General features: G+C 38.0%; 1 protein-coding gene across 7 annotated transcripts in view; it reads right to left on the bottom strand.

Annotated features, from left to right (window-relative positions):
* PPP2R3A (protein phosphatase 2 regulatory subunit B''alpha) overlaps positions 1-24,564 on the bottom strand; it is a 227,870-nt gene that overhangs the window by 101,518 nt on the left and 101,788 nt on the right. For all 7 annotated transcript variants that reach the window (XM_089910056.1, XM_089910051.1, XM_089910054.1 and 4 more), the window contains one exon: positions 22,087-22,189. In XM_089910056.1, the coding sequence (XP_089766182.1) occupies positions 22,087-22,189 (103 nt within the window). The remainder of the gene's footprint in view (positions 1-22,086; positions 22,190-24,564) is intronic.

A 24,564-nucleotide genomic window follows, 5' to 3' on the forward strand; every position in this document is an offset into this window, starting at 1 on the left:
CTATTCTTTCGTCTCTGTTTTTTCTTTTGCCCTACCCAGGTATGTGGGGAGTTTCTTGCCTTTTGGGAGGTCTGAGGTCTTCTGCCAGCACTCAGTAGGTGTTCTGTAGGAGTTGTTCCACATGTAGATGTATTTCTGATGTATTTGTGGGGAGAAAAGTGATCTCCACGTCTTAGTCTTCTGCCATCTTGAAGGTCTCCCCCTACCTAAGTCTCCCCCTTCCTTCTATAAGGAAGAGCTGTCCTTTCTCTCCGGCGTACTTATTTGTTCAATTTATGAGCTAGCTTTGGTCACTGGGAACTCTTTTAAATTGGCTCCTGTGTCCTCTTGACATGTCCCATCCTTTTGTAAGCACTTCTGTATTTTTTGGTATCACAAGATGGTCCAGTCTCATCTTATATTTTCCATGCTCCAGCCCTAGAATCAACCTTTTCTCCAAGCAGCCCTGATTCCTTTTACTGCAGAATGGTATTGAAAAACCACATCTGGGGGCTGCTTGTTACTACCAGGGTGTCATTGCTAGTGGACCCTCTTGGCAGACAGAACTAGGAATATATATATGTGTGTATATCAGTCCATATGTACACATATATTTCTTTCTCTTTCTATCTGTGTATATTAAAAACTATGTAATCATACAGATAACTGATTTCAATTCAATACCACAAGGTTCATTCATGACTTCCCCCTTTCCTTTGTAACTTTAACAGACTTGCCAACACCTACCCCATTGAGAAAGTAATTTACTAAGTAGACTACAGTATTCGTGTACAGTACCTTTTGTCTTTAGTCTTAAGAGTCTCCAGTTAAAATATTCTTTCCAAGGTTACTTAGGTTAGCTCTTTCCTTATCTTCCTTTATCCTCTTTAATGTGGTTGTGCTGTCCATTTGTAATACAGTTCAGTTCATTTGTTACTGTTTATATTCTATTTTGGGTTTCTTGCCTACAGGTCTTGGTTGATTATTATTTGTTGCAGGGAGAGTATGCAAAACATTACTATGGTTCTAAGAGTCAAATCTAACGTAAAACTGACATCTTAATAATATCAAGTCTTCCCATCAATAAAGAAGACAATCTCTCCATTTATATAAATCTTAATTTCTCTCAGCAATGTTTACTGTTTTCAGTACACATGTTTTGCACATCTACTGTCAGATCTGCCTCTAGTATTTGATATTTTGGGGTAGTATTATAAACGGTATTTAAAAGATTTCAATTTCCAATTATTTGTTGCTAGCATATAGAAAGAAAATTGAGTTTTATACATTGATAATGTAACTGTAACCTTGCTAAACTCACTTATTAAATACAGCTTTAAAGTGATTGGCTCAAGATGGCGGAGTAGAAGGACGTGCACTCACTCCCTCTTGCAAGAGTGCCGGAATCACAACTAACTGCTGAACAATCATCCAGAGGAAGACACTGGAACTCACCAAAAAAGATATCCCACATCCAAAGACAAAGGAGAAGCCACAGTGAGACAGTAGGAGGGGCACAATCACAATAAAATCAAATCCCATAACTGCTGGGTGGGTGACTCACAAACTGGAGAACAATTATACCACAGAAGTCCACCCACTGGAGTTAAGGTTCTGAGCCCCACGTCAGGCTTCCCAACCTGGGGGTCAGGCAACGGGAGGAGGAATTCCCAGAGAATCAGGCTTCTCAGCCTAGAGGGATTTGATTCCAGGACTTTGACAGGACTGGGGGAAACAGACTCCACTCTTGGAGGGCACACACAAAGTAGTGTGCACATCAGGACCCAGGGGGAAGGAGCAGTGACTCCATAGGAGATGGAATCAGACCTACCTGCTAGTGTTGGAGGGTCTCTCGCAGAGGTGGGGGTGTGGCTGTGGCTCACCACAGGGACAAGGACACTGGCAGCAGAAGTTCTGGGGAGTACTCCTTGGCATGAGCCATCCAGGAGTCTGCCATTAGCCCCACCAAAGAGGCTGTAGCCTCCAGTGCTGGGCTGCCTCAGGCCAAACAACCAACAGGGAGAAAACTCAGCCCTACCCATCAGCAGACAAGCAGATTAAAGTTTTACTGAGCTCTGCCCACTAGAGCAACACCCAGCTCTACCCAACACCAGTCCCTCCCATCAGGAAGCTTGCATAAGCCTCTTAGATAGCCTCATCCACCAGAAGGCACACGGCAGAAGCAAGAAGAACTACAATCCTGCAGCCTGTGGAACGAAAACCACATTCACAGAAAGATAGACAAAATGAAAAGGCAGAGGACTATGTACCAGATAGAGGAACCAGATAAAACCCCAGAAAAACAACTAAAAGAAGTGGAGATACGCAAACTTCCAGAAAAAGAATTCAGAATAATGATAATGAAGATGATCCAGGACCTCAGAAAAAGAATGGAGGCAAAGATTGAGAAGATGCAAGAAATGTTTAACAAATACCTAGAAGAATTAAAGAACAAACAAACAGAGATGAACAATACAATAACTGAAATGAAAAATACACTAGAAGGAATCAATAACAGAATAACTGAGGCAGAAGAACAGATAAGTGACCTGGAAGACAGAATGGTGGAATTCACTGCTGCGGAACAGAATAAAGAATGAAAAGAAATGAAGACAGCCTAAGAGACCTCTGGGACAACATTAAACGCAACAACATTTGCATTATAGGGGTCCCAGAAGGAGAAGAGAGAAAGGACTAGAGAAAATATTTGAAGAGATTATAGTCGAAAACTTCCATAACATGGGAAAGGAAATAGCCACCCAAGTCCAGGGAGTGCGGAGAGTCCCAGGTAGGATAAACCCAAGGAGAAACACGCCGAGACACATAGTAATAAAACTGACAAAAATTAAAGACAAACAAAAATTATTAAAAGCAATAAGGGAAAAATAACATACAAGGGAACTCCCATAAGGTTAACAGCTGATTTCTCAGCAGAAACTCTACAAGCCAGAAGGGAGTGGCACCATATATTTAAAGCGATGAAAGGGAAGAAACTGCAACCAAGATTACTCTAGCTGGCAAGGATCTCATTCAGATTTGACAGAGGAATCAAAAGCTTTACAGACAAGCAAAAGCTAAGAGAATTCAGCACCACCAAACCAGCTCTACAAGAAATGCTAAAGGAACTTCTCTAAGTGAGAAACACAAGAGAAGAAAAAGACCTACAAAAATAAACCCAAAACAATTAAGAAAATGGTAACAGGAACATACATATCAATAATTACCTTAAATGTGAATGGATTAAATGCTCCAACCAAAAGACACAGGCTCGCTTAATGGATACAAAAACAAATCCATATACATGCTGTCTACAAGAGACCCACTTCAGACCTAGGGACACATACAGACAGAAAGTGAAGGGATGGAAAAAGATATTCCATGCAAATGGAAATCAAAAGAAAGCTGGAGTAGCAATACTCATATCAGATAAAATAGACTTTAAAATAAAGAATGTTACAAAAGACAAGGAAGGACACTACATAATGATCAAGGGATCAATCCAAGAAAAAGATATAACAATTATAAATATATATGCACCCAACAAAGGAGCACCTCAATACATAAGGCAAATGCTAACAGCTATAAAAGAGGAAATCGACAGTAACACAATAATAGTGGGGGACTTTAACAACTCACTTACACCAATGGACAGATCATCCAGACAGAAAATTAATAAGGAAACAGAAGTTTAAATGAAAAAATAGACCAGATAGATTTAATTGATATTTGTAGGATATTCCATAAGAAAACAGCAGATTACACTTTCTTCTCAAGTGCACACGGAACATTCTCCAGGATAGATCACATCTTGGGTCAAAAATCAAGCCTCGATTAATTTAAGGAAACTGAAATCATATCAAGCATCTTTTCTGACCACAACGTCATGAGATTAGAAATAAATTACAGGGGAGGGCTTCCCTGGTGGCGCAGTGGTTGAGAGTCTGCCTGCCAATGCAGGGAACACGGGTTCATGCCCTGGTCCGGGAAGATCCCACATGCCGCGGAGCAGCTGGGCCCGTGAGCCATGGCCACCAAGCCTGCGTGTCCGGAGCCTGTGCTCCGCAGCGGGAGAGGCCACGACAGTGAGAGGCCCGTGTACCGCAAAAAGAAAAAAAAAAAAAAAGAAACATACAAAAATTACAGGGGAGAAAAACGTAAAAAACACTAACACATGGAGGCCAAACAATACGTTACTAAATAACCAAGAGATCACTGAAGAAATCAAAGAGGAAATCAATAAAAACCTAGAGACAAATGATAACAAAAACACGACGATCCAAAACCTATGGGATGCAGCAAAAGCAGTTTTAAGAGGGGAGGTTATAGCAATACAATCCTACCTCAAGAAACAATAAAAATCTCAAATAAACTAACCTTACACCTAAAGGAACAAGAGAAAGAAGAACAAACAAAACCCAAAATTAGCAGAAGGAGAGAAATCATAAAGTTCAGAGCATAAATAAATGAAATAAAAACAAAGAAAACAATAGCAAAGATCAATAAAACTAAAAGCTGGTTCTTTGAGAAGATAAACAAAATTGATAAAACATTAGCCAGACTCATCAAGAAAAAGAGGGAGAGGACTAAAATCAATAAAATTAGAAATGAAATAGGAGAAGTTACAATGGACACTGCAGAAATACAAAGCCTCATAAGAGACTGCTACAAGCAACTCTATGCCAATAAAACGGACCACCTGGAAGAAATGGACAAATTCTTAGAAAGGTATAACCTTCCCAGACTGAACCAGGAAGAAATAGAAAATATGAACAGACTAATCACAAGTAATGAAATTGAAACTGTGATTAAAAATCTTCCAACAAACAAAAGTCCAGGACCAGATGGCTTCATAGGTGAATTCTACCAAACATTTAGAGAAGAGTTAACACCCATCCTACTCAAACTCTTCCAAAAAACTGCAGAGGAAGCAACACTCCTAAACTCATTCTACGAGGCCACCATCACCCTGATACCAAAACCAGACAAAGATACTACAAAAAAAGAAAATTACAGACCAATATCACTGATGAATATAGATGCAAAAATCCTCAACAAAATACTAGCAAACAGAATCCAACAACACATTAAAAGGATCATACACCATGATCAAGTGGGATTTATCCCAGGGATGCAACGATTCTTCAATATATGCCAGTCAATCTATGTGATACGTCATATTAACAAACTGAAGAATAAAAACCATATGATCATCTCAACAGATCCAGAAAAAGCTTTTGACAAAATTTAACACCCATTTATGATAAAAACTTTCCAGAAAGTGGGCATAAGAGGGAACCTACCTCAACATGATAAAGGCCATACATGACAAACTCTCAGCAAACATCATTCTCAATGGTGAAAAACTGAAAGCATTTCCTCTAAGATCAGGAACAAGACAAGGATATCCACTCTCACCACTATTATTCAACATAGTTTTGGAAGTCCTAGCCACACGAATCAGAGAAGAAAAAGAAATAAAAGGAATACAAATTGGAAAAGAAAAAGTAAAACTGTCACTGTTTCCCATGATAGTAAAACTATCATGCCGATAAGATACTATACATAGATAACCTAAAGATGCCACCAGAAAACTACTAGAGTTAATCAGTGAATTTGGTGAAGTTGCAGGATACATAATTTGGTGAAGTTGCAGGATACATAATGAACGCACAGAAACCTCTTGCATTCCTATATACTAACAATGAAAGATCAGAAAGAGAAATTAAGGAAACAATCCCATTCACTATTGCAACAAAAAGAATAAAATACCTAGGAATGAACCTCCCTAAGGAGATAAAAAACCTGTACTCAGAAAACTATAAGACACTGATAAAAGAAATCAAAGATGACACAGACAGATGGAGAGATATACCATGTTCCTGGATTGGAAGAATCAAAACTGTGAAAATGATTATACTACCCAAAGCAATCTACAGATTCAATGCAATCCCTATCAAATTACCAATGACATTTTTTACAGAACTAGAACAAAAAATCTTTAAATTTGTATGGAGACAAAAAAACCTGAATAGCCAAAGCAATCTTGAGGGCAAAAAATGGAGCTGGAGGAATCCGACTCCCTGGCTTCAGACTACACTACAAAGCTACAGTAATCAAGACAATATGGTACTGGCACAAAAACAGAAAAATCGATCAATGGAACAGCATAGAAAGCCCAGAGATAAACCCATGCACCTATGGTCAACTAATGTATGACAAAGGAGGCAAGGATACCTTGCTTTGGAGAAAAGACAGTCTCTTCAATAAGTGGTGCTGGGAAAACTGGATAGCTACATGTAAAAGAATGAAATTAGAACACTCCCTAACACCATACACAAAAAGAAACTGAAAATGGGTTAGAGACCTAAATGTAAGACTGGACACCATAAAACGCTTAGAGGAAAACATAGGAAGAACATTCTGACATAAATCACAGCCAGATCTTTTTTGACCCACCTCGTAGAGTAATGGAAATAAAAAAAAATAAAAATAAATGGGACCTAATGAAACCTAAAAGCTTTTGCACAGCAAATGAAACTGTAAACAAGATGAAAAGACAGCCCTGAGAATGGGAGAAAATATTTGCAAATGAATCAAGAGACAAAGGATCAATCTCCAAAATATATAAACAGCTCATGCACCTCAATATTAAAAAAACAACCCAATTCAAAAATGGGCAGAAGACCTAAATAGACATTTCTCCAAAGAAGACATACAGATGGCCAAGAGGCGCATGAAAAGCTGCTCATCACTAATTATTAGAGAAATGTAAATCAAAACTACACTGAGGTATCACCTCACACAAGTTAGAATGGGCATCATCAGAAAATCTACAAACAACAAATGCTGGAGAGGGTGTGGAGAAAAGGGAACCCTCTTGCACTGCTGGTGGAATGTAAATTGATACAGCCACTGTGGAACACAGTATAGAGGTGCCTTAAAAAACTAAAAATAGAGCTACCATATGACCCAGCAATCCCACTACTGGGCATATACCCAGAGAAAACCATAATTCAAAAAGACACATGCACCCCAATGTTCATTGCAGCACTATTTACAATAGCCAGGTCATGGAAGCAACCCAAATGCCCATCGACAGACAAAAGGATAAAGAAGATGTGGTACATATATACAATGGAATATTACTCAGCCATAAAAAGGAACAAAATTGGGTCATTTGTAGAGATGTGGATGGACCTAGAGACTGTCATACAGAGTGAAGTAAGTCAGAAAGAGAAAAACAAATATCGTATATAAACGCATATATGTGAAATCTAGAAAAATGGTACAGTTGAACTGGTTTGCAAGGCAGAAATAGAGACACAGATGTAGAGAACAGATGTATGGACACCAAGGGGGGAAAGCATGGGGGTGGGTGAGTGGGATGAATTGGGAGATTGGGATTGACATATATACAGTAATATGTATAAAATAATTAATAAGAACTTGCTGTATAAAAAAATTTTTTAATTAAAAAAAAGTACAATAGGAAGTAAAAAAATAAATACAGCTTTAGCAGAATCCCATAAATTTTGATATGTTGTATTTTCATTTTCATTCATTTCAAAATACTTCCTAATTTTCCTTTTGATTTCTTCTTCTCTGACCCATAGGTTATTTAGTTATCAAATATTTAGGAATTTTTCCACAGATCTTTTATTATTTCTAATTTAATTCCATTATGGTCAGAGAATATATTTTGTGAGCTGAATATTTAAAATTTGTTGAGATTTGTTCTATGGCCCAGAATATGGTCTATTTTGGTAAATATTCTGTGTACATGTTAAAGGAATGTGTATACTGTATGACAAAGGTATGTGTGAACCCATACCTTCTTACTCAGATTCCTAATACCCTTTCTGGTTTTCAATATAAAGTAGAAAAGATAACATGTGGGGAAAAATATAATCAAATATATCAAGATTTCAGAGAAAAAATAAAGGAATGTGTATTCTGCTGTTGTTGGGTGAAGTGTAATACAAATGTCAATTAGGTCAGGTTGGTTGATAGTCTTGTTTAAGTGTTCTATATCCTTATTGATTTTCTCTCTACTTGTTCTATTCATTATTCAGAGCAGCACGTGGAAATCTACCACTATAATTGTGGATTTATCCTTGCAGTTCTATCGGATATTGATTCATGCATTTTCAAGGTCTGTTATTAGGTGTGTAAACATTTAGAATTGTTATATCCTCTTGACAAATTGATCCCTTTATCATTCCCTAGCAACATTATTTTCTCTAAAAACTACTTTGTCTGACATTAATATAGCCACCCTGCCTTTCTTTTCTTTTTGTGGCAAAAAAAATACATAAGATTCATCCTCCCAACAATTTCCAAGCATATAGTACAATACTGTCAACCACTTGCACATTGTTGGGCAACAGATCTCCAGATTCCCCCCACTCCCCACCCACTCAATCCCGGACGACTAAAACTACACTCATCACACAATGAATCCTTACCTCACCCTCCCTCAGCCACTGGCACCCACCATTCTTCTTTCTACCTGTATGAATCTGACCACTTTAGATACCTCATATAAGTGGAGTCATGCAGTATACGTCTTTTTATGACTGGCTTATTTCCCTTAGCATAATGTTCTCAATGTTTATCCATGTTGCTGCATGTGACAGAATTTCCCTTTTTAAAAAAGGTGAACAATATTCCATTCCATGTATATACCACATTTTCTTTATCCATTCATCCACTGATGGACATTTATGTTACTTCCACCTCTTGGCTATTGTGAATAATGCTGCTATCAATGTGGGTGTACAAATATCTCTTTGAGATTCTGTTTTCAATTCTTTTGGATGTACACCCAGGAGTAGTATTGCTGATCATATGGAACTTCCATATTACTTTCCATAGTGGCTGTACCATTTTACATTCCTACCAGTATTCCAATTTCTCCACATCCTTACCAATGCTTAAAAAAAAAAAAAAGTAACCATCTTAATGGGTGTGAGGTGGTATCTCATTGTGGTTTTGCTTTGCATTCCCTACTTATTTAATGATGTTGAACATCTTTTCATATTCTTATCAGACGTTTTATTTTCTTTAGAGAAATATCTACTCAAGTCCTTTGCCCATTTTAAATTCAGGTTGTTTGTTGTTGTTGTTATTGAGTCACAGGAGTTCTTTATATAGTCTGGATAGTAACCTAATCAGATACGTTTGCAAATATTTTTCCATTCTGTAGGTTGCCTTTCACTGTGCTGTTTCTTTTCTGTGAAGGCTTAAAGTTTAATATAATCCCATTTGTCTATTTTTGCTTTTGTTGCCTGTGCTTTTGGTGTCATATCCATAAAGTCATGGTCAAATCTAATATCGTGAAGTTTCCTCTATGTCTTCTTCTAGGAGTTTTATAGTTTCAGGTCTTATGTTTAGGTCTTTAATCCATTTTGCGTTAATTTTTCTATATGGTGTAAGATACGTTCTAACTTCTTTCCTTTGCATGTGGATATCCAGTTTTCCCAGCTCCATTTGTTGGGGACTATTGTTTCCCCATTATTATTCTTGGCACCCATGTTGAAGGTCATTTGACCATATAAGCAAGAATTTATTTCTGGGTTCTCTATTCTGTTCCATTGGTCTGTATATCTCTGTTTATGCCAGTACCATCCTGTTTTGATTGCTGTATCTTTGTAATATGTTTTGAAGTCATAAAGTGTGAGGCTTCCAGCTTTGTTCTCCTTTCTCAGGATTGTTTTGGCTATTCCAAGTCCTAAAAATTCCATATGAATTTTAGAATTGTTTTTTCTATTTCTGCAAAAAATACCATTGGTATTTTTAAACAACTTTATTGAGGTATAACTGATATACAGAAACTGCACCTATTTAATATACACAATTTGATGAGTTTGGACACATGCATACACCTAGGAAACCATCAGTGCAATCAAGGTAATAGACATATACTTCATCTCCAACACTTTCCCTGTGCTGCTTCTTTTCTTGTTTCTTTTGTTTTTTGGTAAGAATACTTAACATGAGATCTACCTTCTAACAAAATTTTAAGTGCACAATACAGTATTGTTAATGATAGGTGCTATGTTGTACAGCAGATCTCTAGAACTTATTTGTCTTGGATAACTGAAACTTTATAACCAATGAACAACCTCTCCATGATTCCACTTATATGAGGTATCTAAAATAGTCAAACTCAGAGAAGCAGAGAACAGAAATAGTAGTTGCCAGGGAATGGGGGAATGGGACCATTGGGATTTAGATAGAGATTGCATCAATCTATAGATTGCTTTGGATAGTATGGGTATTTAAAAATAGTAAGTCTTTCAATCCATGAACATGGAATGTCTTTCCATTTATTTGTAAGAGTTTTTTTTTTAACAGGAGAAAAATTAAACAAAAGTTAAATGTGTATACGTGGGAGAGACCCAGGAAAACTGAGTAACTAGCCAAAATGGCCAAAGCCCTTACCTTAAATACCATCTTCAGCTAAAGACACAAGTGGATGTTGGGGGTAGTGGTTTGGGACTTCAAAGAGGAGGAAGGCAATTCACATGAAGATGGAAAAGCAAATGTTTGATAAACAAGTGTTCGCTGGGCTACACAGAGACAATAGAACAGAGTGGACTCTGATTTCTAGGCCCTGCCCAGTTTCCCCCACCATACTTAGCCCATATTCTTTGCAGAGATCTCTGCTGATAGCTCTGTTCCAGGAACAGTCCCTCTATCTAAATTCTTTTAGGCAATTAGGGAGAAGGTCAAAGTTTTTTCCTGAGTCTTTTGGGCTTTGTGTTCAGCCTGAAATAACCTACATGCCAAAAATTTGGGGTGGCAAATTTTGCTCTCCTACATGGGCTTCAGTGAGGAAGTCAAAATATGAATGGGCTATCTCACAAAAATAATTCTCACAGACTTGAGGCAGGGGTCAAGGGCAGCTGAGATCTGGTGGCCTGCAGGAGAGCTAAGGGCTACTGCAATGAGGGAATTCCTGGGGACCTCATCCTTACTCCCCATCAGATAAAGCCTGGGACGTTTGGTTATTAACAACATAAGGGAGTAATATTATGAAGAAGCTTGCTTTAGGGGTCTCTCTGGCCCCTCCTGTCTTCACGGCCCCTTCTGACTGAGTTCAGAGCCCTTGAAGTGCCTAAAAAATTCCCCAAACCCCACCCCCAGGAAAATCTCTGCTGGGGTCTGCTTTCTTCCTGGAGATCCACGAGGAGAGAGATCTGGGTATATAGGTGAGATCCTCCAAACAGTGCATATGGATGGAAAAGAGAAGGTGTTAAAGGGCTCAGCTGTGGGAGTTCCAACATTTAGAAGTCAGGAGGATGAGGAGGGACCTTTCTACTTTTGCCAAATTGTTGCTTTCTTAAGTTCTTAGTGGTAACATTTCTGGCTAAAGGGTGGGAACAACATGGCTGTAAGAATGTATGAGTCAATTTCTGGGCAACTTCACTGGATATAAACATTTTTGGGGGGTTCTTTTAGAATGTGTAAATTGTCATCTTCAGACTGCTTTCATTTACATTTCTTTGATATCTAGTGAGAATTAACATTTTCCCACTGTTTGTCTACTAACTGTATGTCCCTTATGGGATTAGTCCTGTATTTTACTTATTTATCGTTTGGAATATAGATATTTATTTTACAAATTTGAATCAGTTTTTTATTTCATTTAATTTTTTATTGAAGTATAGTTGATTTACAAATATTATGTTAGTTTTAAGTGTACAGCATAGTGATTCAGTATTTTTGCAGATTATACTACACTATAGATTATTACAAGATAATGGCTAATAATTCTCTGTGCTATACAGTATATCCTTGCTACTTATTTTATACATATATACTTTTTCAGATTGTTTTCCATTATAGGTTATTAGAAGATACTGATTATAGTTCCCTGTGCTATATAGTAAGTCCTTGTTGTGTATCTATTTTATATAGAGTAGTGTACATCTGTTAACCCCAAGGTCCTAATTTATCCTCCCCCCCACCCCCACCTCCTTTCCCCCTTTGGTAACCATAAGTTTGTTTTCTATGTCCATGAGTCTGTTTCTGTTTTGTAAATAAGTTCATTTGTATCATTTTTTTAGACTCCACATATAAGTGATAGCATATGATATTTGTCTTTGTCTGACTTACTACTTCATTTAGTGTGATAGTCTCTAGGTCCATCTATGTTGCTGCAAATGGCATTATTTCATTCTTTTTTATGGCTTCCATTATATACATCTTTATCCATTCATCTACTGATGGACATTTAGGTTGCTTCCATGTCTTGGCTATCGTAAATAGTGCTGCAACAAACACTGGGGTGCATGTATCTTTTCAAGTTACAGTTTTCGTCTTGTCTGGATATGTGCCCAAGAGTGGGATTGCTGGATCATACGGTAGCTCTATTTTTAGTTTTTTAAGGAACCTCTATACTGTGTTCCACAGTGGCTGCACCAATCTACATTCCCACCAACAGTGTAGGAGGGTTCCCTTTTCTCCACACCCTCTCCAGCGCTTGTTACTTGTAGACTTTTTGATAATAGCCATTCTGACTGGTGTGAGGTGATACCTCACTGTAGTTTTGATTTGCATTTCTGTAAGAGCTTTCTTTTGATTAATATTAGCATGGTATATATATTTCCCTCCTTTTACTTTTAACCTATTTGTGTCTTTATATTTCTTTCAGGCAACTTACTATATTTGGGTCTTGGTTTTTTGTCTAATCTTTGCTTTTGGGGGTATTCACACCACTTATACGTAATGTGACTACTGATATGGTTAGGTTTAAATCTATTGTCTTGCTATTTGTCCCATCCATTCTTTGTTCTTTTTTTTTTCTTCCTTTTCTGCCTCCTTTTGTGTTAACTGAGTGTTCTTTATGATTCTTTCATTTTATTTCCTTTTTTGGCTTATTAGCTATAACTCTTATTTTAGAGGTGCATCAGAGGTTACAGCATACATCTTTAATTTACTACTATCTACTTTCAAGAGATGTTATACAACTTCATGGATTACATGCAAGCCATAACAATATACTTCCATTTCTCTTCTCCCAGTCTTTATGCTATTGTTGTCAAATTGTACTTAAACATATATTAGAAACACCATAATGCATTGTTGATAGTTTCATTTAAAGAGTTACTTTTCTTCTAAAGAGATGTGAATAATAAAAAATCACATACATGTAGTTACCACTTCTGGAGTTCATTCCTTTGTGTAGATTTGCATTTCCATCTGGTATTACTTTCTTCCTTGCCTAAACAACTTTTAAAACAAACAAACAAATAAAAAACAAACAAACACAACACATCTCTTGTAGTGCATTTCTGTTGGTGATGAATTCTTTGAGCTTTTCTATGTCCAAAAAAATCCTTAATTCACCTTCATTTTTGAACGGTATTTTCACTGTGTATAGTATTCAAGGTTGATGGTTCTTTCCTTTCAGTACTTTAAAGATGTTGCTCCTCTGTCTTCTGGCTTGGACTTTTCCAACACGAAATCCGCTGTCCTCTTTATCTTTGTTCCACTCTATGAAATGTGACTATCTTCTCTGGCTACTTTTCAAAGTTTCTTTTTATTACTGGTTTTGAGCCACTTTATTATGATGTGCCCTAGTATAGATTTGTGTTTCTTGTGCTTTGGGCTTATTGAGCATCTTAGTTTCATGGGTTTATAGTTTTTACCAAGTACAGAAAATTCTGGGCCATTATCTCTTCAAATAATTTTCTGTCCCCCTGGAATGCAATTTCAGCACTAACTATGCAAAGTTAGTGCAGATTTCACAGGTTAAGGGCACAGTCCCCCACAAGACTCCTCTCACTTCAGACACCAGCCATAACTCTGGGGTTCCCAGGCTACCCATACTTCTGACTAACTGGCCATGAATTTGGGGGTTTCCATTATCCTCTGAGGTTCAACAACTTGCCCAAATGACCCACAGAACTGGGGACAGTAATATATTATGATTACTATTCTATTATAAAGGATACAAATGAGGACCAGCCAAATAAGAGATGCACAGGGCAAGGTCTGGGAAGGTCTAAAATGTGGAGCTTCTGTGTCCTAAAGATGTGTCACCCTCCTAGCACGTTACCATGTATCGTTAACCAGGGGGAGCTCAATTGTGCTTCAGTGTCCAGACTTTTTAATTGGGTTTCATTATGTAGACATGATTGATTGAATCACTGGCCACACGACTGAATTCAATCTCCAGGCTCCCTGCCTCTTTGGAGGTCACGCTGATATCACCTGGCTGAAAGTCTCAACCTGTAATCACATGGTCGGCCTTTCTGGCATAAGAAGCCCTCATCCTGGAACTATACAGGGGCCCACGATGAGTCACCTCATTTGTATAAACTCAGGCATGGTCCCAGGAGCCCACCATGAAAAACAAAGACACTCATCATTCGGGAAATTCCGAGGCTTTAGAAGTTCCGTCCTAGGAAACTGCGACTAAGACCTGACAAATTCTTTATCTAACAACATCCTCTCTTCCATTTATAAGTATGTTAAGTTGCTTGAAGTTAGGCCCCACAGCTCACTGATGCTCTTTTCATTTTTCTTTCTTTTTTTATGTCTCTATGTCTCATTTTGGATAGTTTCTATTCTATGTCTTCAAGTTCACTAGTCATTTAATTTGCAATGTTTAATCTGCTGTTAATCTAATCTGGTATATTTTTCACCCCAGACACCTTAGTTTTCATCTCTACGAGTTCAGTTTGGGTCTTTAAAAAAGTATTCAGTTTTTGATATCTGTTTTAATATACTTGTCTGCTAATTTTAACATCTGTGTCAGTTCTGAGTCAGTTTCAATTGATCAATTTTTCTCCTAATCATCAATTGTATTCTTGTTTCTTTGCATGCCTGGTATTGCCAGCCATTTTGAATTTTACCTTTTTGAGTGCTGGATATTTTTATATTCTTTTATTCTCAAGTTCTGAATAGAATAAATATTTTATGTTCTGGGATGCTGTTAAGTTACTTTGAAAAACCCTCTCATCCTTCTAGATTTTGCTTTTCAGATCTGTTAGACAGGACTGAGTGCTATCTAATTTAGGGCTAATTATTCCCCACTACTGAGGCAAGACTCCTATGACTACTCTACCTAAAGTGCCATGTATTATGAGGTTTTCCAGTCTGGCTGGGAGAGACAGATATTAGTCTTGATTGGCCCTGTGTGACTTATGGGTACTGTTCCCTCTAATTTGGGGTAGCTCTTTCTTCAGCTTTGGTTACTTTCCTCACATATATCTGCTGATCAGTACCTCTGATGAATACTCATGGAGGAGTTCTGAAGCTCCTTGGAGTTTTCTCTCTGTGCATTTCTTTCCTCTTTGGTGCTCTGTCCCAAGAATTCTAGCTACTTTGGTCCTTCTAGATTCTCAGCTCTGTCTCCTAAACTCAGGGAGTTCCCTGAACTCTGCCTAGGGTCCCCATCAACACACTGTGGCTTGGAAACTCTCTCAAGGCAATCATAAGGATCACTTTGTTTGTTTACTGTTTCTCAGGAATCACTATCTTTTGTTGCCAGATGTCTGGCACCTTGAAAACCATTATTTTGTATTTCTTGCCTGACGTTTTTGTTGTTTCCGGTAGGAAGGCAAATACAGTCCCAGTTACTCCATTTTGGTCAGAAATGGAAGATCTGGCGATTGTATATGTTAATTTTATTTCCTACTATTTTACTGAATTATTTTATTGTTTTGAGTTTTATCACTGATTCTCTTGGGTTTCCAGGTTTACTATCACGTCATCTATGAATACTTTACTTCTTCAACCATTCTTATGCCTCTAATTGTTTTCTCTTGTACAGTATAATTACTCTAGTACAATGCTGAACAGTAATGGATATTGTGACATCCTTGCCCTGTCTCTGATCTTAATGGAAATGCCTCTAATGTTTTTCTATACTGGCTTTAGCGCTAGGTATATATATATTATAATCATGTTAAGAAAGTATCTCAAATATCTACTTTCTTGAGCATTTTTTAATGAATGGGTGTTAAATTTTGTCCAAAGTGATTTCAGCATCTATTGAGATAATCATAATTTTTTTCTTAGAAACAACATGTGATATTAAAAAAGATCCTAATACTGAAGCAATCTTGACTTCCTGGAATAAATCCCACCAGGTTGTATGCATCTTTTTAATATTTTATTTATTACTTTTTATTATTAATCATGAGTTATATTCATTTGCAATTTTCTTTTTTGTACTGTCTGTACCTGGTTTATGTATCAGTTGTTTCATAGAAGGAGCTATAGAGTTTTCCTTCCTTTTCAATTCTCTGGAATAATTTATTAAGCATTAGGACTATCTGGTCTTTGAAGGTTTTGTAGAATTCCCTTGTGAAACTACCTGGGCCTGGTGCTTTTTGTGGGGTAGTTCCTTAATAAAGATCTCTACTTCTTCTAAGGAAATTACTTTGTTAAGCTTTCTAAATAAAATGGGGTTGGGCTTCCCTGGTGGCACAGTGGTTGAGAGTCCACCTGCTAATGCAGGGGACATGGGTTCAATCTCTGGTCCGGAAGGATCCTACATGCCACGGAGCAGCTGGGCCCGTGCGCCACAACTACTGAGCCTGAGCTCTACAGCCCATGAGCCACAACTGCTGAGCCAATGCACCACAACTACTGAAGCCTGTGTGCCTAGAGCCCGTGCTCTGTGACAGGAGAGGCCACCGCAATGAGGAGCCCTAACGCTGCAGCAAGGAGTGGCCCCCACTCACCTCAACTGGAGAAGGCCCGTGCACAGCAACGAGGACCCAACACAGCCAAAAATAGATAAATAAAATAAATAAAATAAATAAATAAATAAAATGGGGTCAATTTTGGTCAGATGTATTTTCCTAGGAAATTTTCCATTTCAGCTAGGTTTTCAAATTTATTTCCAAATAAATTTGAGGCCTGCAAAATAGTCTTTTATGATTTTTTAAAAATTTCTTCTGTTCCTCCTTGTCATTTCTTATTTTGTCTATTAGTTCTTTCTCCTTTTTCTTGATGAAATTAGTTAATTGGCGGTCTATTTTGTTAATGTTTTCCCCATACCAAGATTTCAACTTACTGAAAGTGCTACTGTTTTTTAAATTCTCTATCTCTTTGGTTTCTGATCATTATTGGAGGTGGGTGATGGGTACATGGGGGTTCAGTAGATCACTCTGCCTGCATTTGTATATGCTCAAAATTATCCATAATAAAAATAAGAGAAATTACATATACACATGGTATAAAATCAAGGAGTATATAAGAACTTATGATGGAAGACCCATTCTACCAACCTACCCCATCCATGCACCTTTAGCCCCACTTCTTTTGAATCATTTATATTTTTATTTCTTTTGCTGCTTAACTCTATAATTAAACATAAAATTTAATTATTATTTAAGTATAATTAAATACTATGTTACAATTACTTTTTTTAATAGGCATCACTTTTTAAAATTAATTTATTTTTAAAAATTTATTTATTTTTGGCTGTGCTGGGTCTTCATTGCTGCACTCAGGCTTTCTCTAGTTGTGGAGAGCGGGGGTTACTCTTCATTGCAGCGTGTGGGCTTCTCACTGCGGTAGCTTCTCTTGTTGTGGAGCACAGGCTCTAGGCATGTGGGCTTCAGTGGTTGTGGCACATGGGCTCAGTAGTTGTGGCTCGCGGGCTCTAGAGCACAGGCTCAGTAGTTGTGGCACATGGGCTTAGGTGCTCCGCAGCATGTGGGATCTTCCTGGAGGGCTCAAGCCCGTGTCCCCTGCATTGGCAGGTGGGTTCTCAACCACTGCACCACCAGTGAAGTCCCTACAATTACTTTTATTTATAGCTCTATCAACTTTAGACAATATCTATTATTCTTTGCTAGGGAAGATGAGGGTTTAGCTCATTTAAACTGTCCCACTTTACTCACCTTACCCAATATTTGAGGTTATGATTTTTAGTTCTTGTATTGGTTATCTTTGTAAACTGCAAATAATCTATTTATACATTTAATTTTCACCCCATTCATCTTAGTGCCTTAATTTCCTTTTACATAGGATGATGATTATAGCACCCCTACCCTTATTTTCTCTTCTCCTTCTTTTTCTCTTTCACATTTTGTTGGCAATATTTTGACTTTTACATTGTTCAGGTTGTTTAAATACTGTTCTGCAACCATAATAAAATTTTCTACAGTTAATCCATAGAGTGACTTTAGGTGTTATACATCAAAATATTTTATGACATTTTGATTATATAAATACTGTTGAATGCTAAGTTAAGCAGCATATAAGGAATGCATTTCATTTCTTATTGGTCCAACATCATGTCCCTTGGGGGCATTCAAAGGAGAATGTTCCAGGCATTGAGGTTAGATGAACTTCCTTTTCTTACCCTCCATCAGTTGTTTATAATCATGTCACATTTCAGCTTGCTTCGTGTTTATACATGAATGTCTTACACAGTTTTTTCATTTTTCAAGGAGTTTCTAATTGCTTTTCTTTAGCTTGTTGATACACGATGCTGCATCTTCATCATACTCTCCAGTTTCCCTGTTCTCACATGTAACAACTATCCCCTTTTACCTCCCTTTCCAGAGAAATCCTCCACCTTCTCTATTCTGGACTGGCTGTTCTTCAGTTGCCAACCTGGAACTTTATTTCACTGCTTCTCTGGATCGAATCCACTCTTTCCTGTATCTCATGCATTTCTCTTTTTTGTTTTACTTAATTTGCTGTAGAATATATTCCCGTAACTGCCTAAGAAAACAGGAGATAAACTTTCTGAATTTTTAAATGACTTTATTCTAACCTCATATCCGATTGATAGCTTGGCAGGATGTAGAAATCTGAATTCAAATCCATTTCCCCAATGAGAATCTAATACCATCGTGATTCTTATTCTTATTAAGGTGACCTGGTTTTTCTCTCTGGGGGATTCCAGTGGTTTTCTAAAATTTCAGGAGGACTGGTTTATGTATATCTTTTTTTTTTATTCACTGTGTTTGGCACTCAGAGGCTCCTCTCAACCAGATGATTTATATTCTGTATATTCTGGTTCTGTGGGCAGTAACTGGAGGGAACATGAGAGGCTGGGATGGGAGGGTCACATTCTGTTTTTGCTCAGATGATGGTTACACAGGCATGTTGTATTTCCTCAAGAAAGGAAACAGGAATCCCAAGGAATCCCACTGGGTTCCTGCTCTCTGGACCCATCCTATCACTCCAGTCTTTCCAATTCTCTCCATCCTGTATTATTTCCTTGATGACTCTTATATTATTTCTTTGATGATTTCCTTCTCTCCATTTTTTCCCTTCTTTCTTCCTCAGATTCCAGTTAGTTAGATGTTGAAATTCTTGAATTGGTCCTTTATGTCTTCTCTCCTGTCTCTCTCTTTCTCCCCCATCTGTGAGTTTGTGTGTGCCAGGGATATCCTTAACTTTAGTTTCCAGGCCTTATGTTGAAATTTAAAATTTTGGCACTTACATTTTAAAATTCAAACAGCTCTTTCTTGTGTCAGCATCTATTCTTGTTTTATATAATCTCCCTGAATATAGTAATTATTTTTTAAAAATGCCTTTTTAGAACAGTTTTAGCCTTCCAGAAAAATTGAGAAGACAGTATAAAGTTCCCATATTTTGCACCCAGATCCCTAATTATTAACATCTTACATTAGCATTTGCTATAATTAATAAGCCAATATTGATACATTATTATTACTATTATTCAAGGCCATACTTAATTCACATTTCCTTAGTTGTTACCTAACGTATTTTTTTCTGTTCTAGGATCTCATATTACATTTAGCTGTTGTACCTCCTTACGCTCCTTCCGGCTAAGACAGTTTTTCAGACTTCCCTTCTTTCTGATGATCTTGACAGTTTTGATGAGTACTGGCCAGACACTATCTAGGATGTTCCTCTACTGGAATTTGTCTTAACATGCTCTATTGTTTGTTCATTTGTCAGGCTGCACTTTACATTTGGGAACCAGGTAAGGAGTCAACTGGTCAACTGCTCTGTATACCAGCCTTCAATGATTCCCCATTTCTAATACTTCTCATTAGCTCTGCCAGCTCCAAGTTTACAGCCTCTCTGGGATCCTAACGAGCAGAGTGGAACAGAGTAGCTCACTTCTCCAATGCAGCCCATACACAGCCCCTCATTCCAGGCTGTGCTCTCCTTAGCCTGCTTCTGCTTTCTATCTTCAAGGAATACTACCTATCTTGTATACTGATTTTTTTCCTCCTCTGTTCCTCTATGCCATTCCATTAACTTTCATGGATTTATTCCTTTTAAATATCTATATTTTAACTGGAGGAGTTTGGAAAAGAATGGGTGGAGAATGTATCAGTCTGTCATCTTTTACCAGAAGACTCCATACGTCCACTTCTTATATGAAAATAAAACTTCTCCTTACATTTAAGGGAAAGAAGTAAAAATGTCCACTAACTCATAATTTTGTTGTTTGTTCATAATTCTCTTGGTACAGCTTAATTTATATTCCTGTCAAAGCTTTTATTAAAGCTTCTGATAAAACTCAGTCAAGGTAGGTCCCCATAGGAAAAAGAATTCACCCATATGAACCTTTCACGAAGCAATTATGTGTGGAGTCGGGGGGAGGTTAAGGGAACAAACAAGGGAGTGGAAGGCACCAGGGATGAGCAACAGAAAGATATTGTTACAATCCCTAGGGCCAAAGGGCAAGGGGAGGAACAGAGCTACAGGAGCCCAGTAGGCACTACAACTGTGGAGAAGCGGCCATCCAGCAGAAGCTGTATTATAGAGAAATACATTACTGTGCTGAAGCAAAGAGTTGGGAAAAAATGCTAACTTCTTTCTTTTCTGCCCTCCCACCTCCTGGCGGTGCTATCCATCTGCCAGACCCAACCAGAAGCTATTAGGGGAAGGGGGCCAAAAAGATGCAGTTTGTAGGAGACAGAGCATGGCTGCGAATGGATTGAGCTGGTGAGGGTGAGGGGTGGCTGGAGAACTTTCACAAAACATAAATAGGAACACATAATATTGGATATTATGTATGATGATCTTGATTAAATGTAAGAAACGATTAACAATCCTCATTCCCATGAACACTTTTTAAAGGGGAACAAAAACATGTAGCAGATGAGTCTAAGGATAATCAAGGCTACCATGCAAATTAAGACAAGCTCAAAACCCTGCACACAAAATAAATTACAACCAAACTTCATTTTCTGAACATGTAAAACTGTTCCAACAACTAGAAATCTATGTCATACAGTGTTAGAAGTCAGGATAGTGGTTCCCCTAGGGCAGCAGTGACTGGGAGGGAGCATGAAGAACTTTGGGAGTACTGGTAATTTTTGGTTATTCATCTGGGTGCTAGTTACACAGATGTGCTCACACTGTGAAAATTAATTGATGCACTGTGATTAGTGTGTCTTTTTGTGTATGTATGTTGCAATTCAACAAAAATCTATTAAAAAATTCATGGTAGCCACGAATACAACTTAAAAAAAACCTGCACTACATTAATGCATCTTTCTGCCCTTCTTTAGGTATCTTAACTAACAGTAAACAAGGATTTACTAGAACAACTAAAAAAATGATGTGATTCAACAGAAATGAAAGGCAGGTCTCAGCTTCAAGTAATTTGTGAACTACTTAGAAAAATGTAATATTTAAATATGAAATTAAGAATATTAACAAGTAATGTATCAGGCTATGAAGAATGCTATAATAAAAACAGATCCAGTATTGGCATGCAATTGATTCTCATCAGAAGGCCTGGATATAAATATTCCCCAAGTGGGCTCTTTCTGTTGGAGATCTCTTTCTCTTTAACCTTAACAAAGGTCTACTCAACTAGGCCAATTGCCTGGTTTCAGAAGGTGCTTCTGTGACTGCTGTGGGTGGGCAAGAGGAGAGGCTGAGTAAGGCCTCTCTCTTCTGCTTCAGTGGGAGTAGCCCTGTTTTATCTGTTTCATACTATTATCTGTTTATACTATTATCAGTGTTAATTTTCTCTAAACAAAAGGATTTTGCTGCTAAAACAAGCTTGGAAACAACTCGTCTAGAAATCTGACCTCTAAATTTGTATATCTCAGTTGACATATCTCACAGTTGAAAAAATTTTAAAAGCCTCTGAAACTCTAAAAATAAAACCCATTTTTAAAAGGAAATGAAAATTACCTGAAGTAAAGGAACAAAATCATCCTGTTCTAGATAGCTGCAGCTGGGCTTTGCAAGAAGACAGATAAACTTAGAGGCATCATCATGATGGTTACTCAGCAACCTAGAAAAGAAACAATTGCTTAGGAAGCCTGGCTACTATGAACAATGACTACAACATCAATAGTTGGTAATTTCAGCCTGATCTGAAGGCCATTTAGATCAAGAATCAAGTGCTCTCTTTTCAGTGATTAAAAAAAGGAAATTTTTCCATGCTCTTGATTTTGTCAAAGGGCCATCTTAATAAAAGCTCAACAACAAGATGGTACATTATTTTTGTAGAATGCTTCTGAGACCACAGAGTCAACTGAACTAATGCATGTAAAAATACACTTGAAGGAGAATGTCTGCTCAGGTTAGCTCAGGGCATCTGGAACCAGAACTCCAGAGCTGCCCAATAGGAGGGAACACATCTGATGGACCACTACATACCACGTAAGACATGAACTTCTGCTTGTCCAGGTTGGCAGACATATTCAGGACTAACATGATAGGGGACTTTTGAAATTAGACTTTGAAGCACCAGGCTTAAGAAGAAAATGAAGGCCCTATTAAATCTTCAAGTTCTAAGAATTCCTCACATCCAACTAATTGCTGGACATTTCCATCTGGATGCTATACTCTGACAGCAAAGTCAAAACAGCGAAAACCAAATTTAAAATCTTCCTCTCAAAGTCATGGATGTCTATTTTTGTTAATGGTGGTACCACTCCAAGTTATCTGGGCTTGAAAATTTGAAGTCATTTTAAACTTATTTCTCTTCCTTATTCTCCACATCCAATTAGTTTCCAACCTTTCTTGCTTTTCTTCCTTAATCATTTACTGAATGCTAATTGTGTGCCAGATACTGTCTGGCCTTGTGAATACTTGAAATACAAAGAAAATAAGACATAGTTTTTTGTTTGTTTGTCTGTTTGTTTGTTTATGCGGTACACGGGCCTCTCACTGTTGTGGCCTCTCCCGTTGCGGAGCACAGGCTCCGGATGCGCAGGCTCAGCGGCCATGGCTCACGGGCCCAGCCGCTCCGGAGCATGTGGGACCTTCCCGGACCGGGGCACAAACCCGTGTCCCCTGCATCGGCAGGCGGACTTTCAACCACTGCACCATCGGGAAGCCCAAGACATAGTTTTGTGCCCTGTAAGGAACTTACAGTCTAGTGAAAGAGCTACACCAATAAGATGTATAATCCTGTATAATGTTATTACAGAAGTAATAAACTCAGGGTGTCATGGAAAGACACAGGAGGACCAGTGAAATTCCCTGAAGAGTTGTGAAGTAGGAAAGTGGACTACTGCAGATCAAGAGGGATGCATCTACAAAGACCTGGTGTGAGCCTGCACAGATTATTTGAGCAGCTGCAAGCACTGGGGTGGTAAGGGAAGGGGACATGAGCATGTAGGATTGGACCCTGGAGGCCCTTTTATGTTAGGTCAGGAAGCCTGGACTTTCGCCTACTCGCAGAAGAATTTTAACTTGGACTGTGACATGACCAGATGTGTTTTTCAAAAATATCAAGCAGAAATCTTTCCAAGGGCCTGAGCATGGATACTGGCAGTGGGAGACGAAGAGAAAGGGGCAAATATGGTTCAAGTGAAAGGAAATGGTAGTTGATAGGTGTGGAGGGGTAAAAGGGGGGAAGTCCATGATGACTCCCAGCTTTCTAACTTAGACCACTAGGTGCTTGGAATTTGGGATGGGAATACTAGAGTCCTAAGGAATATTTCCTCAAAACATTTTAGACAACCATTCCTTCCTTCCTATTTCTGTCTTATCATCAAGTCCAGGGTCTTATTCCTTCATGCTGAGACCTTTAGAAGGGAAGAGGGTCATAACAGGCTTCAGTGTCCATGCAACCTCACATCATGGACAATTCATCATTCTAAAACATTCTTTGATTATATAATTCCCTTTTCCAAAAATGTTCAACAGTTTTCTACCACTTATATGAGTAAGTCTAGATGTCTAAGTTGTGCATTTAAGGCCCTCTTTAATTAGGCTAGAGTCTGCCTATCTCACTACTATGATAAATGAAATGTCCACTCCGGGCAGCTGGCCTGAACCACTCTTCTCTGAGCGTGCTGTGTGTATTCTTGCCTCGGTGCCATTTCTCATGTTGTTTTACTCTCCTAGAATACCACCTCTCCCAACTTTGCTATCTGAACGCTGGCTATTCTTTAAGGTCCAGCTAATAAACTACCTCTTTCAAAAAACCTTCTCTGACAACTAAATTCCTTACTGATCTTTGTACTATTTAATTTGTATGTATTACATACACCATTGTACCACGAACTTTCTTTTATTTCTCTGGCACCTAAAGGGCAGGCAAAGTTATAGCTCTTTTTTTCCCTTAACACTAGATAGACATAGTGACTTTCACATTGAAGATTCTCAAAAAATGTTTGTGATCTAACAGATATACCCTTAACTGACTTCATTTGT

The sequence above is a fragment of the Delphinapterus leucas genome, chromosome 4 (genome assembly GCF_059928025.1).
Source record: "Delphinapterus leucas isolate spDelLeu-1000000601 "Yukka" chromosome 4, BTC_Dleu_Yukka2, whole genome shotgun sequence".
Classification (NCBI taxonomy): Eukaryota; Metazoa; Chordata; class Mammalia; order Artiodactyla; family Monodontidae; genus Delphinapterus; species Delphinapterus leucas.